Source organism: Mirounga leonina, unplaced genomic scaffold, assembly GCF_011800145.1.
Source record: "Mirounga leonina isolate KUSES-001 unplaced genomic scaffold, KU_Mleo_1.0 Mir_200, whole genome shotgun sequence".
Classification (NCBI taxonomy): domain Eukaryota; kingdom Metazoa; phylum Chordata; class Mammalia; order Carnivora; family Phocidae; genus Mirounga; species Mirounga leonina.
The window spans coordinates 9991917-10006196 of record NW_023270503.1 but is presented as its reverse complement, the minus strand read 5'-3'; the positions used below and the strand labels follow the sequence as shown (position 1 = coordinate 10006196).

The 14280-nt window shown below is 39.4% G+C and overlaps 1 protein-coding gene across 3 annotated transcripts in view; it reads right to left on the bottom strand.

Moving 5' to 3' along the window:
• The window catches only part of TAF15 (TATA-box binding protein associated factor 15), a 30343-nt gene extending 17138 nt beyond the window's left edge, over positions 1–13205 (bottom strand). For 2 of the 3 annotated variants that reach the window (XM_035026596.1, XM_035026598.1), the window contains exons 1-6: positions 13094–13200; positions 6105–6144; positions 4767–4818; positions 4596–4680; positions 4411–4513; positions 688–881 (exon numbers count right to left, since the gene is read on the bottom strand). In XM_035026596.1, the coding sequence (XP_034882487.1) occupies positions 688–881; positions 4411–4513; positions 4596–4680; positions 4767–4818; positions 6105–6144; positions 13094–13100 (481 nt within the window). In that variant the 5' untranslated portion in view covers positions 13101–13200. Of the gene's footprint in view, positions 1–687; positions 882–4410; positions 4514–4595; positions 4681–4766; positions 4819–6104; positions 6145–13093 lie in introns of all 3 variants that reach the window. The other variant, XM_035026597.1, reaches the window with a different exon arrangement.
• Between the last annotated feature and the right edge of the window lie 1075 nt (positions 13206–14280).

Below are 14280 nucleotides of genomic sequence, written 5' to 3'. Positions count from 1 at the left end.
TACCTTAAAAATACTTAAATGTAAATCAAGCATGGACAAGAAATAACTGGATTTTCAAACTGAGACATATTTAGTGACCATATTCACTGAAGATATTCAGTGAATGGGCTTCCACGTTTACTCATTCACTTATTCATTCATTCAATTATTCAACAAATATTTATTAAGCACTTACTATGACCCAGGCCCTATACTAGGCAATGGAGAGTATAAATGAGTAAAACAAGACTTGTGCCCTTGAAGTATTCATGTCCATGGCACAGACCGATTCCTAAGTATCAGTAGTATATTCCAAATGCTTTAAGAGAACAAGTGAAAGAATGGCTAGTCCTTCTTAGATGAAGTGAAAAGGCTAAAATAGGATCATAAATTCCCTAAATCAAGTATACCAACACTATCAATACAACTGGCAGCAGCAGCATTGTCAAATGATCAGAGTTAAGTGACACAACAAAGGAAATTCATGTCATCAGCCATCAAAAAGTCACATGACCATTTGGGAGTCTGAGAAGTTCAGAAACAGAAATCTAATAAACTAGCTTTGATAGCCATGAGAGAGAAGCATGTATATTCAAGGTCACTCTGAATTTTTACAAACAGTTGAAATCCTACACAGGTCTTTTAATCTAAAACTTAATATAATTCTATGAGGGGAAAAAAGAAAAATAATAGGCCAATATATCATACCTTGTGTGTGGTGGCTGTAATTCTCCCTTTGTGAATGGTAGGACTGTTGATTTTGATTATAGGAATCATGCTGCTGACCATAATTTGACTGCTCATCATATGAACCTTGATGTTGATCATAGCCTGACTGTTGGTCATACGACTCTTGTTGACCATAGTCTGACTGGTCATATGAAGGCGCTCTTCCACCTTGGCTAAACAGAAATCAAGAATTTGAAATTTTATAGAAGGATTATGTTCACTGTAGTAAATTGACTGAGACTGAGAGGCCTGACCAGGTAGACCTCAACCATATTTAATACTACTTCCTTTTTTTTTTTTAAGATTTATTTATTTGCTAGAGAGAGAGTAAAAGAGAGAGAATGCAGAGGGGAGGGGCAGAGGAAGAGAATCTCAAGCAGACTTCCCCCAGTGAGCACGGAGCCCCAAGCCCAACACAGGGCTCGATCTCATGACCCTGAGATTATGACCTGAGCCGAAATCTAGAGTCAGATGCTTAACTGACTAAACCATCCAGACAGCCCTACCACCACTTTCTGGTGCAAATCATTTAGTTATTTTATCTACAAAATCTCCTTATCAGCAATGGAATGACCTTCAAACAATTCACTATCACTGAAGAGGTGCCACATTATGAGAAAAACCACACACCTTTGAAAACATTAGTGAAACAAAAAGTCACTATGGCTTTTACCATCCCCTTGAACTTAAAAAAAAATTAAAGGTGCCACAAAATACAGTAATATGTCTCATCCTTTAACAAATATATCATAACCAGTGCTGGGTCTTCTTTCTTTTTAAAGATTTTATTTATTGGGGCATCTGGGTGGCTCAGTCGTTAAGTGTCTGCCTTGGGCTCAGGTCATGATCCCAGGGTCCTAGGATCAAGCCCCGCATTGGGCTCCCTGCTCTACGGGAAGCCTGCTTCTCCCTCCCCCGCCTCCCCTGCTTGTGTTCCTTCTCTCGCTGTGTCTCTCTCTGCCAAATAAATCAATAAAATCTTAAAAAAAAAAAAAAAAAAGATTTTATTGATTTATTTGAGAGAAGAGGGAGAGAGGGAACACGAGATAGGGGAGAGGGAGGAGAAGGAGACTCCCTGACAAGCAGGGAGCCTGATACGGGGTTCGATCCCAGGACCTGGGATCATGACCTGAGCCGAAGGCAGACGCTTAACCGACTAAGCCACCCAAGTGCCCCAAGTGCTGAGTCTTTTTAACAGTTACATTAAAAGGCTCTCTACTACTTAATTTTAACAATGTTATCTCATAATATTTGGGGTACTATTTTCTTTTTTTTTTTTTAAAGATTTTATTTTTTTGACAGAGAAAGACACAGTGAAAGAGGGAACACAAGCAGGGGGGTGGTAGAGGGAGAACAAGGCTTCCCGCTGAGTGGGGAGCTCAATGTAGGGCTCAATCCCAGGACCCTGGGATCATGACCTGAGCCAAAGGCAGACAGACGCCCAACCGACTGAGCCACCCAGGCACCCCAGGGTACTATTTTCTTATAATTATCTTTAGAACCTATAGTACATTCCCCTAAATATCTTCAAAGATAAATTTCAGAAAACAGTAAGGGGTGCCTAGCTGGCTTAGTAGGTGGAGCATGTGACTTTGATCTCAGAGTTGTGGGTTTAGAGATTATTTAAAAAATAGAATCTTACAAAAAAAAGAAAACAACAGTAAATCGGATTTTTAGAGGAAGGAACTTGCTTTGTGATGCCATTTTTTTTTTTAATGTTTTATTTATTTATTCATGAAAGTCAGAGAGAGAGAGAGAGGCAGAGGCAGAGGGAGAAGCAGGCTCCCCGCCTAGCAGGGAGCCCGATGCGGGACTCGATCCCAGAACCCTGGGATCATGACCTGAGCCGAAGGCAGACGCTTAACCATCTGAGCCACCCAGGCGCCCCTGTGATGCCATTTTTTATCTGAAACTAGTCTACCAAAAAGTGAGACTGCTTTATTATCTCTGGCAATTCAAAAAGAAATTTCTAAGTATGTTCTAAGCAATATGACTATTAATTACCTGTTCTCAGGATGGGAATGTTGAAAGGAATATTTAATTGGATTTGAGTTCTAATGTTTTAAAAAGGGAACAAAAAGTCTCGTATCTTAATAGTCACACCTTATTCTCCATCAGATGACCAAAGCAATCTAATAAATAATAAAGATCAGTATTTTCTTCCAACTCCTTACCCAAAGCACATCACATCAAGAGTCAGAACTCTAGTGCTTCACTTTAAAATTGTTGTCAAAAAAAAATTAGGGGCAGCTGGGTGGCTCAGTCAGTTAAGCATCTCACGGTCATGGGATGGAGCCCCACGTTGGGCTCCACACTCAGCGGGGAGTCAGCTTGAGATTCTCTCCCTCTCTCTCTGCCCCTCCCCCCCACTTGCACACATGCACATGTGCTCTGTCTCAAATAAATTTTTACAAATTTAAAAATAATAAAATAAAAAAAATAAAATAGTTGTCAAACCAAATCTAACACTTTTCTTTGGTCTGCATTTATATCTCATGCTTCCAAAAATTCATCCTTATAAAAGGATTCTCCTAACTTTAAAACTAACCAACAGGACTTAAAGAGTTCTTCCTTCTACTGTAACATGCTTTCTGAAAATTATTCTCTACATGTGTACTCCAGTTTCTACTTTTCAAAACACTCTCACATCTCTAAGACTGACAATGTGACCTCACAAATCTTTCCCCAGTGGTTTTATTTAACCGAATTTCACTTAGAATAATTTTTTTCACTGCAGAAAGAATACTTGTGATCTCAGTTTTTGCGTAATTTTTTAGCTATGTAACTTAACAGGCTACATAATCTTAATTTCTCTTTACCTCTACAAACTGGGGATAATTACTGACATTCTCTCATAACGGCTAAGGATCAATACGAGAATGCAAAAGCATTTCACAAAATGTAAAGCACAATTTAAAAAAATTAAGCTGCTATTATTAAAATTAGTAACAAGAACAAGCTCCACACATCTGAAACTTTAAAAAAACTATAAAAACAAAACAAAACAAAAAGCTATAAAACCTGTAAACTTGTTGGTAAATATTCATCTACCTATGTTAATAAATAAAACATATTTTGAGTATCTAAAATGTGTGGATAGGTTTTGGCACTTTTTTAATATTTTTGTCCCTGAAAAGGTAATACATTAAAATGGCTAAAAAATAAAATGGAAATAAAAGTAAGCACTGAAAGTCTCCTTTCATAGCTAGGTTCTTATTTAATCTCAGGTATAAAGCAGAGCTCCAAATGTTTTTTTAACATTTAAATCATGTGCTGCAGGGTGCCTGGGTGGCTCTGTAGCTTAAGCATCTGCCTTCGGCTCAGGTCATGATCCCAGGGTCCTGGGATCGAGCCCCGCATCAGACTCGCTGCTCAGCAGGGAGTCTGCTTCTCCCTTTGCCCCTCCCTGCTACTCACGCTTGCTCACTTGCTCTCTCTCAAATAAATAAAATCTTTAAAAATAAATAAATCATTTGCATTCATACAGCTAAACAGTAATATTACAAATAACACATCATAAGAATCAAATGACAATGCTGACAATTTCCACATTCTTCCTAACACAGAACTATGAAATTCATCCTTCAAAACTTTTCTGAAAAAAAATGTGTAAAGCTAGGATTTGGTAGTGAAATCTATTTAATACCCAAAGTGTTATTTCCACTACCCAACACAATCTCTGTGCTTTTACTGATTCCTTACCCTCCTGATGATTCCGTGTTTTGCTGTCCCTGGTTATTGTAAGACTGCTGGCCATATGAGCTCTGCTTTTGATTCTCATAACCACTGTAGGATTGTGAATAACCTAAAGATTGGATGGATATACCATTTAGTAAATGTTCTGATTTTTTTATTTCTAAAACAGCAAATTAACAAACCAGTCCAACCTGATTGGCTTTGTCCATAGCCGGAGTAGCCGCCATAGTTCTGTCCATATGAGGAATCAGTAGTTTGTCCATAGCCAGAATAGCTCTGAAATTTAGGTAAATACAAGTTTTATCACCTACTTAAGATAAAAATAAATATTTACAAAAAGCACAATTTATATTTTAACCTACTTGTGGTGCTTGTCCATAACCTTGGCTGCCTTGATTTCCATAGGAAGAATAACTGTAAAAGAAAAATGTACTCCTTGAAAGAGATGTGCTAGAATTTAAAAGCTTAAAAAAAAAACCCTATCTTCAACTTTCAAATCCATACAAGCTTCTCTTCTGAGAAATTGCCAATTTGCCTGTTTCTTAGAGTCTAAATTGAAAGGTGATGACCAAAGACTGTTAAGACATAAATGAAGTCACTCCCAGACCTCTTAAATACCAAACAAGCAGCAAAAGTTTAGCTTTGACAATCTCACACAAATAAAACTTGAGTAGAACTAGAAAATCTCAAGAGAATTATACTTGGGTGTGGGGACTGACTACATGGAAGTAAGACCCATAATAAAAATTTGAGACAGAAAAATAATTTTTTAAGTTAGCACTTTAATCAAATTAGCTATGTTTCGACAGATTAATTTCTTCCTACCATCTGCCCTAAATCTGCCTTTAATAATTATATTGTATCCCCGTAACACAGCACAGCCTGGCATATAGTTTGTTGACTGAATAAATGTACCTCCCTCAGATTTGAACCTTAATTTTAGAGCATGTAAATTCTAACAAGTCAGAAACAAACTTTCTGAATATATGCCCCCAAAAAAATATTTGCAAAAAAAAAAAAATTATTATTCTAGAGCTATCAAGTGCTAACAGACTTTAACTTTATATATATTTCAAACCAGCTTTGTTTTCATGAAGCTTAAAACCTGAAGACAGACGATACCTGAGATGCTATTCTGAATATCTCACATTGAGCTGCAAACGTTTATAGTGTAAGTTAAAGGCTGTGTTTCTGGCAAGTAAGAGAACCCTACTGCATGTCTTCAGTCACATAAAAACAGACTTTTCTTTTTATTATAAGCATGGTAAGGAGTGTTTTTAAAATGCTAAGCATTTCTATTATAGTGCTTAAAGAAAATCCGCTCTGAAAAAAAATAGCATATTACATATAATCAAAAATTTAAATGCTTTCTCTAAGAACCTGTTATATAGTTCAATTGTCTAAATCCTTTTAATAGTTTCATTTAAAAAAATTCTTAAAGAAAACATTCTTTAAAATACCTATGAGATTTGTCTTAATCTCTAGGGGGCATCTGTATTTACTGATTCAAGCAGGCTTTTTAAAAAAAAGAAAAAAATGTTTCAGTATGTATGTACACAGGCCTTTCCCCCTTGACAAGCTAACATTTAACTCTAAGAAATCCAGATACCAAATCTCAAAAGGAACGCTTGACTCAATTCATCTTTTTTTCCCTCAGTTCTACTCTTACATGGTATCATTAAAATGTATGTATACTTTACCTTTGCTGCTCACCCCCAGACTGACCGTAAGTTCCAGAATCTAAAACACATAAAAAGAATTTTAAATCTTATTTAAAATTATGCTTCCCTCAAAGGCTGACTTTAGCTTTTAAAGATGGAATGCAGTAAGAAAATGTAATAAAAACTACCTACAGAAAAAAAAACTAGTTAAATTACTGTGCAAGGATTTGTTTACAGTAACTACGTCTTTGAAAAACAACTACTTTACAAATGTGTCCTGATGGTCACAAGAACCAAGTGAACAACCATAAAACAAGCAGTGAAAAATCCATCCTTTTAACAAAAACTCAAGTTATCTTTACATACAAAAAGGCATCTATTGAAACTAATCAAGACTAAAAGGGGGGAGGGCGGGAGACATACACTCTGATAAGATGAACCCCCAGGATTACACTGACTTGCAAATCCTCACCAGCCCAACATACACACCATTCCCCTGTACTGGACCGCTCTGGCCTTCAGCAGCAACAAACAGATCTCTGAAGACTTTGGTAAAAGCATCTAAGTTAGTTGTTTATCTCCAACTTTACCAAGGTTTCAGAGACTTGGCCAATCGGCATACCAACTCAGCAAGACCTACTTCCAGCTTCCTTTTCGGCAATAAAAACTACCAAGGAAGGCATGAATTAAATAATGTCAAAAAAAATTTTTTAGGGGCGCCTGGGTGGCTCAGTCGTTAAGCGTCGGCCTTCGGCTCAGGTCACAATCTCGGGGGTCCTGGGATGGAGCCCCACATCGGGCTCCCTGCCCAGCAGGAAGCCTGCTTCTCCCTCTCCCACTCCCCCTGCTTGTGTTCCTTCTCTCGCTTTGTCTCTCTCTGTCAAATAAATAAATAAAATCTTTAAAAGAAAAAAAATTTTTTTTAAACTCTGAGCTTTTCCCAACACCTCAAAACATCAGTTATATCAAAAACTTTTGAAGAGGCTCTATCCTTTGGGTTTCTACTCAGAGTCAAAGTTTATTAGTGATGAATAAGAGTAATATTATACGAAATATTCTTTCAACTGCAAAAAATAACTCCATCTGAAACAGCTGACCATTAGGCCCAATCTCATCCAACATGAAACAAAATCATTTGCTGTCAAACAGTTCTGAAAACCCACCAGAAATCAAATTAGTGACATTTGCATTCAATTCACATAAAGCTACAATATAAAAACATCACCATTGGCAGTATAGGTAGATAACATCAGATTTGCCACTTTTCTGCAGCAGAGATCTACAATCAGACTGAACAAGATTTTTTTAAATCCTTGATCATAAGAATATTGAATGAAATCCTGACAATTTCTATGAATGTGAAGAACATAAGGCTAAGATGAAGAAAAAATTGTGTATCACTGCCACACCCATGAAAAAATGACCATAGATTTATCGCTAATAACCAAATAAAACATGAAAAGCACACAGAATCTAATTGGGCCACAAAGAGATTAGATACATCTACCAAATGAGAAAGGAAATTGGCTTCAACTAAATCAGAAACTGAAAAGGATTATGAAGGGGAGGGGAGACGTATGAGTAAAACTTAAAGTATCCTGAGGATAAATGAAGCTTTCGCTTCAATTATATCCCAAGGCATGGATGAGGGTTCTTCCACTGAGAGTGGAGTCTAAGACCTGCTTATTTCCCTTTCGCTCAAGCAAAATTATAGACGTACACAGCATGTAGGTCATGTGGCCCTGGCTCAAATCTATGAGTGTCCATAATTTAACCGTCACTTTGGTTCTCTGAAATTATAAATCTGACTTCTTTAGTTGGCTGACATTAAAACTCTAGAAGATATAATATTGACCAATAAGTACAGCCCTTAGTATAAATATATTTAAGTGATAAAGTACAAATGTTTTATATTCATTAGAGAAAATCAGTTTGTAAATGTTATTTATGGCATTTCAAACTACTGCTCATTATGAGTACTTGACACTTGAGCCTTGTCTGAATCCATGATTTAGAAATGCTTTCATTTCCAAGTGTATAGGGTTTTGATTCTGTTGTTTTCTAATTATATTCCATTGCAGCCAGAAAAGGTATTTTCTTTATTATTCCTGGTACTTATTAGGATTTGCTGTTTTTTGCTTTTCCCCTTGGTAAATATTTTACTTGCATAAACACCCCTTATGTGCTTGAAAAGAACTGTGTATTTCTTTTTTTTTTTTAAGATTTTACTTATTTGAGAGACACAGCAAGAAAGGGAACACAAGCAGGGGGAGTGGGAGAGGGAATAGCAGGCTTCCCGCTGGGGGCAGGGAGCCCGATGTGGGGCTAGATCCCAGGACCCTGGGATCATGACCTGAGCCGAAGGCCAACAATTAACGACTGAGCCACCCAGGCACCGCAGAACTGTGTATTTCCTAAATGTTGAGTAAATTCTGTAAGTCTAGATGATACTTGGTTATACCATTCATACTCCAACATTTGGTCTGCCCCATCTATTAATCACACAGAAAGGTGTGCTAAAAAAAAACTCCATTTGACCAGACTTGTCAATTATATTTTTTTGGTTTCTATATTCTGAGGCTATTTTGTTAGGCACATAAAAGTACAGATTTATATAATCCTCTTTTAACATTACATTATGATTAAAAATGTCCAAACTTTATTTTGACTGGTAACAACTAAACAATCAATCTTGCTTTTGGTTGGTGTTTGTCCGGTTCATCTTTTTCTATCTCTATACCTCCAACATTTCTTAATCTTATGTTTCAGGTGTCTAATTTCCGAACAACACAGAGATAATTTCTTTTCCCAATGTGAAACTATTTCAATTGGCGTTTTCATATTTTTACTTTTCACTTATTCCTATACCCCTATATTAGATTTTTCTACTTACTAGGGTTTTCTTTTTCCTTTTAACTCCTTTTCTGCCTCCTACTGGATTTTCTTTACTCCCTTTTCCCCTATTGCTTTAGTAGTAAAACATTCAATTTTTGTTCTTTTTGCTTCCATTTTTTAACTTCCAAATGTAATCACTTTAATCTTCAATGTTCCATACTGTTAGTATTTGCTTTTTATTTACTGTGTTTGCTCCTTCTATTGTTTTTTGCATCCTCTCTCTCCTTTCTGTACATTTTTTAGTTCTTTTGGCAAAGGCCTAAAAGTGGTACTCTTAATCTTTAGACTCGAGATCATTTCATTATTTTCCAACTTCTTAGAATTTTTAAGTCTACCAATCTTACCATTTCCCTATTTTCCTCCAGTAGGTAATCGGTATTTCATAATCTGCAGTTTCACATCAATGTATCTAGGATGAATTGAACATGGTATCTCATGTTTGAAACTACTGTTTTTTGATCCAAAATATTCATCAATCTTGGAAAAATCTCAACTATAATCCTGATTCCTCCCACATTTTCTTAGGAGACATATTATATACATATTAGATGTATGACAGGACTTCTCCATCTGTTTCTAAATCTTGCTTTTCATCTCCTTCTGAATTGAATTGTGGGTAAACTGTATGTCTTCCACTTCACTATTTCTTCTGCTAGGTCTGCAATTCAACTTAACCACTGTTTCTATCTCATACTAGGTTCTTTTTAAATCTATATGGCCTTTCTTCATAACATCTTGGACTTAGGGTTGATTCCTTCCCTTAGGTTTTTAGTAATTTCAAACTTATTTGCTTTCAGATCACCTATTAGGGGTTCTAACCCCATTTGTCACAAACTCTCATTTTGGTGAACTGTCTCCTCGAGTTCTACAATTTTTTAATGTGAATCTACGTTTTGCAAGGCCTGTTTTTTCTAGAAGATTCCTGTGACCTAGGCTGTGAAATTTCCTCCAGAAAAGGTTGTTCATTTGTTTCTACCAGGAGCCCCAAGGTTATTACCAGCCCAGAACCAATTTTTATGTTAATTTCTTGGCTTAAGTTTTCCTGGACCCCCATAATTAGCCTAAATGTACACCCAAATTGTATGAAGCAGTTCCCAGGTTACAATTCTCAGGACAGACCTTTCTCACTCAGGGCCCAAGCTTCCTTGTTATCTGTTATGCTGATACAAAGGTTTTTTTCTAGTTCACTTTTTCACTGAAGACAATCTTTCAAACATCTAGGTTGTTGTTTTTTTTTTTAAGATTTTATTTATTTATTTGACAGAGACAGACACTGCGAGAGAGGGAACACAAGCAGGGGGAGTGGGAGAGGGAGAAGCAGGCCTCCCACGGAGCAGGTAGCCCCATGCAGGACTAGATCCCAGGACCCTGGGATCATGACCTGAGCCGAAGGCAGACGCGTAACAGCTGAGCCACCCAGGCGCCCCAAACATCTAGGTTTTATATAAGGTCTCAGTTCCCATTATCTGGCTCTAATAGTCTCAAGGCTTCATCTCCTTGGGTACTTGGGTAATAAAACCCAAGTCTCAGGGCACCTGGGTGGCTCAGTTAAGTGTGTGCCTTCAGCACCGGGCCTTGATCCCAGAGTCCTGGGAATGAGCCCCAAGTCAGGCTCCCTGCTCAGCAGGGGGCCTACTTCTCCCTCTGCCCCACCAACCCCTGCTTGTCCTCTCTCAAATAAAATCTTAAAAAACAAACAAAAACCCCAAGTCTCTAAATGATGAGACCTATACCTGCCTCTTCAGGGCAACTGTCAAGCTAGCTCTATGCTGGCTTCTACTTCATTTCTGGCAGTTAGGTCTTGCCCTTTTTTGGTAAATTCTTGCATTTCTGGTGTTTGTAGATAGAGGATTTTCAATTTATTTTGGTCTGCCATATTGCCAAAATGAGAAGTATCTTAACTTTAATTTTTGTATGTATAACTGATACGTTTGATTCTAACTTGAAGGTGTCAGCTAATTCACATTTGTAAACAATATTTGAATGAGTTTGATTTAAAATATTTACAATTTTTACTTATTTATTGACTATGTAAGCACTTATATTTTATTAAGTTTATAAGTCTGCTTTATCAAGCATCTGGAGTGGTTGAGTTTGGAATGTTTAAAGGATTTAACTAAACTTAATGCAATCAGCTGTTTAGGGGGGTTTACTGTTAATTTATTAATTGAAACATTCACCAAAAAACAAGTCAAAAGCATACTATTTTTATACAAAATCAAAAATATTTTTATACACATTTTACAAAACGTATAAACAGCACATAACAACACTAAGTAGAACTTAAAAGATTCTCGCTTTAATGGACTTAATTTAGAAACAATTTTTATATAAAGTTCTTTTCTCATGTGAAAGCCAATCTTGATATTTAAAAAACTTAACTTACAAAGTGACAAATTAATCTAGTGTCTTGGTACTTTGAAGACCAGTACTATTGGATAAACCAGCTCACACACTAATATGACACACTGAAAATCCTGGATTTTACAGATGGTAACCTCTAAAATTTAATCTTCCATAAAAGCTACGCAGTCCTATAAAAATAGCCATTGTTTTACACCAATGAAGATGTTAAAATTCAAGACAACGCCAAAAGTTTTTAATGTCCATTGAAACGGTAAATTTCCCCATGAGGGTAGGAGAATCTAAACCATGGATAGTTAAGGACATACTTCTACATACTTCTGTGGAGCTTTACCAGACTTCATTCCAAATTATGCACCTTGTAAAAGATGTACCAATGTCTACTTGGAGTAAGAAATTATTTTTCCTTGGAGCAAGGATTAAATACTGAAAGAAGCAAGAGAGAAATCCTGTGCAGTTAACAGCCTCTTCCATCAGGTAGGTGCCCCGTTCCACAAAAGCTCAATATTCAGACTTAATATTAAGGTTAATCTAAGGAAGGTTTATTATTCTGTCCAGCCAGTCTTGTTACTTTGGCCTCATCTCAGCCTGCTACTTGCTTTTTGTCACACATTTCCATCCTTCTGCAAGACTGCATGGGGGGAGCGGGGGTTGTGTTTGTTTTTTAAGTACCAACTCCCTTAAAAAATGTGAAAGACTGTGCCAGCCATCACTTTGATCCCCATCATATGGTTTCAAGGAAATGTTCTTTTTCACATGAAACGTGATCTCTCATGTTTTCTAGCAAGTGGACAGCTGGGTCTTTGCAGCCTGTGAGGGACCCACAACAGAGGACCTTGCGTGGTTAGCTAGGACTGCTAAATCTAGAGAACATTCGTGTTCCAGACTTTATATTCGGGTTTATTAGCAGGACCTAGACTGACTGTCCTGAAGAGATCGATGCCTTTTTTGTCCCCCTCTTCCACACAAGGGAGGGCGTGGAGGTGTCGATCACTTTAAATGTTCCGTGTAAGGCTGCCTTTCCTTTGGCCTGTATACTTTAAGGTAAATGCCACATGTACCTACAGGAGTCTATCCAGAATAGAAAAGGCTCACTTTCAGGGCTCTTGCAGATGAACTGGAGAAGGGAGAAAAATGAGAGGAGGCTGAGGAGGAAGCTGAATTATATGCAAACACCCCCATTCGAATCCGGGTGGTGACGGTAGAGGGAATGACGGTAAGTAGGGTTTCGTGCAAGGCAACGTCCTTTGAAAGGGCTCCCAGAGCGTCAAGACCCCCACCTGATGAATGGGTGAGTCAGGAAGGCCCAGCTCCACTTCACAGATGGGGAAACTGAGGTACGAGGCGGCGAGACGAGTGGCCCGAGGCCTCGCTGAAAGATCTGAGGCGGAGCGGAGAACCAGAAGCACCGATTCTCTCAGCGGATGCTCTAATCACGGGCTCCCCCCGCCCCCGTGATGGCGTAGACGGCCTCCGCCCCCCCCCCAACTCACACACCCTCCCCGGGAGCGGCACGTCTCCTCAGGTTCCAAGGACAGGGTCAAAATACAGGGGGACCGAAGCACTCCCGCCGAGATTTGCAGACGGAGAGCGTTGGGAGCGTGCGTCCCTTCAGTCCAACATGGCGGCGGCCGCGGCCGCCCCCCCACCCCCAAGCCTCCCTCAGGGCCGGAGGCTCTCCCTCGGGGCCCTCCGGTGGGCGGGAAGACGGCCCAACCCCGCCAGGCCCCTTCTCGCCGCTGCCGCTGCTCGCTGAAGGAGTCACCTACCCGACATGACTAACGGCCGCAGCGCGGAGCCCCCAGAGCCCGGCGAGAACAAGGGATACGAGAGCCAAGCGGCGCGGCGGCCGGAGCTGTACTGAGGGCGGCGCGGCGGGCTGAGCCCGACTGCGGGGCCTCGGCAGCCAATCAGAGGACAGTGGGCGGTACCACCGCGCCACGGCGCGAGGGGTGGTTCCTGTACGAGTACCAGCCTCTGAAACCTGAAGTCTTCAGAACCCCTCTCTGTTCTCCCCTCCGCGAACGGTACCATTATTGAGAGGGAATCGAGAGGAGAAAGTACCAATGCCGCCATTAGCATGGGGGAGGAAGCTGAGCCTACTTTCTCGGTCCCAATTACAGTCCTATTTCTGACTCTTATCGTGTCTGATAGAATTCAAGGTTAGGAAGCGAAAGAGGGGAGGCCTTATAAACACAGACCATTTGGTTAGAAAAGGCCTTTCTTCCCCCTAAGATTTAGAGTGGTATGCCCTAGTTCGCTCAGCTTTGGTTGCAGACAGCTGAAGCCATCTGGGGGCGTTGGGTGTCGCCGAGCTCGGGGACAGAAAGTCGTGATCGCCTCCCGGTCTAACTATCTTGTCAAGTAAAACAGAGACTACAAGGTGATATTGGAACAAACGTATGCATTAAAACGAAACCACACACAAACCCGGCCTTGAGAATATAGTGCGTGGGAGGTCGAGCTTTGGTTTTAAGTGCTGTTGTAATGGCCAACTCTAATTATCAGGCACCTTACATCATCTCATTTAATTCTCACAACACACTGATGAAATATTATCCCGACGTTACGGGCGTGATTATTCATTTGCCCTAGGTCGCACAACTAGTAAATGGCCAACGTGGAATTTGAATCCTAGTAACCAGATACCAACCATTGCCTGTGGGGTTTAACCCTTATGCTGCATTGCCTAGTGGGGGCTGGAGCTCTAGAGGATGAAATGAGGCTGTGAAAGCTCAGAGAGCACACAAGGACATTTTGCCCGATGGCAATGCAACATCTGAGTTAAGCCAGAGACGAAGTGAAGTGGGGAAAGGGCTTTCGACTGGTTGTAAAACAAGTAATTCTGTATTTTGGACTTTACCCTCCAGGGGAGAACGGTAGATGAGGCCAGAAAAGTAGAGGGCTAAATAGTCCATACCTTGTAAAATACACTGCATTAGGGTTTGTGCTTTAT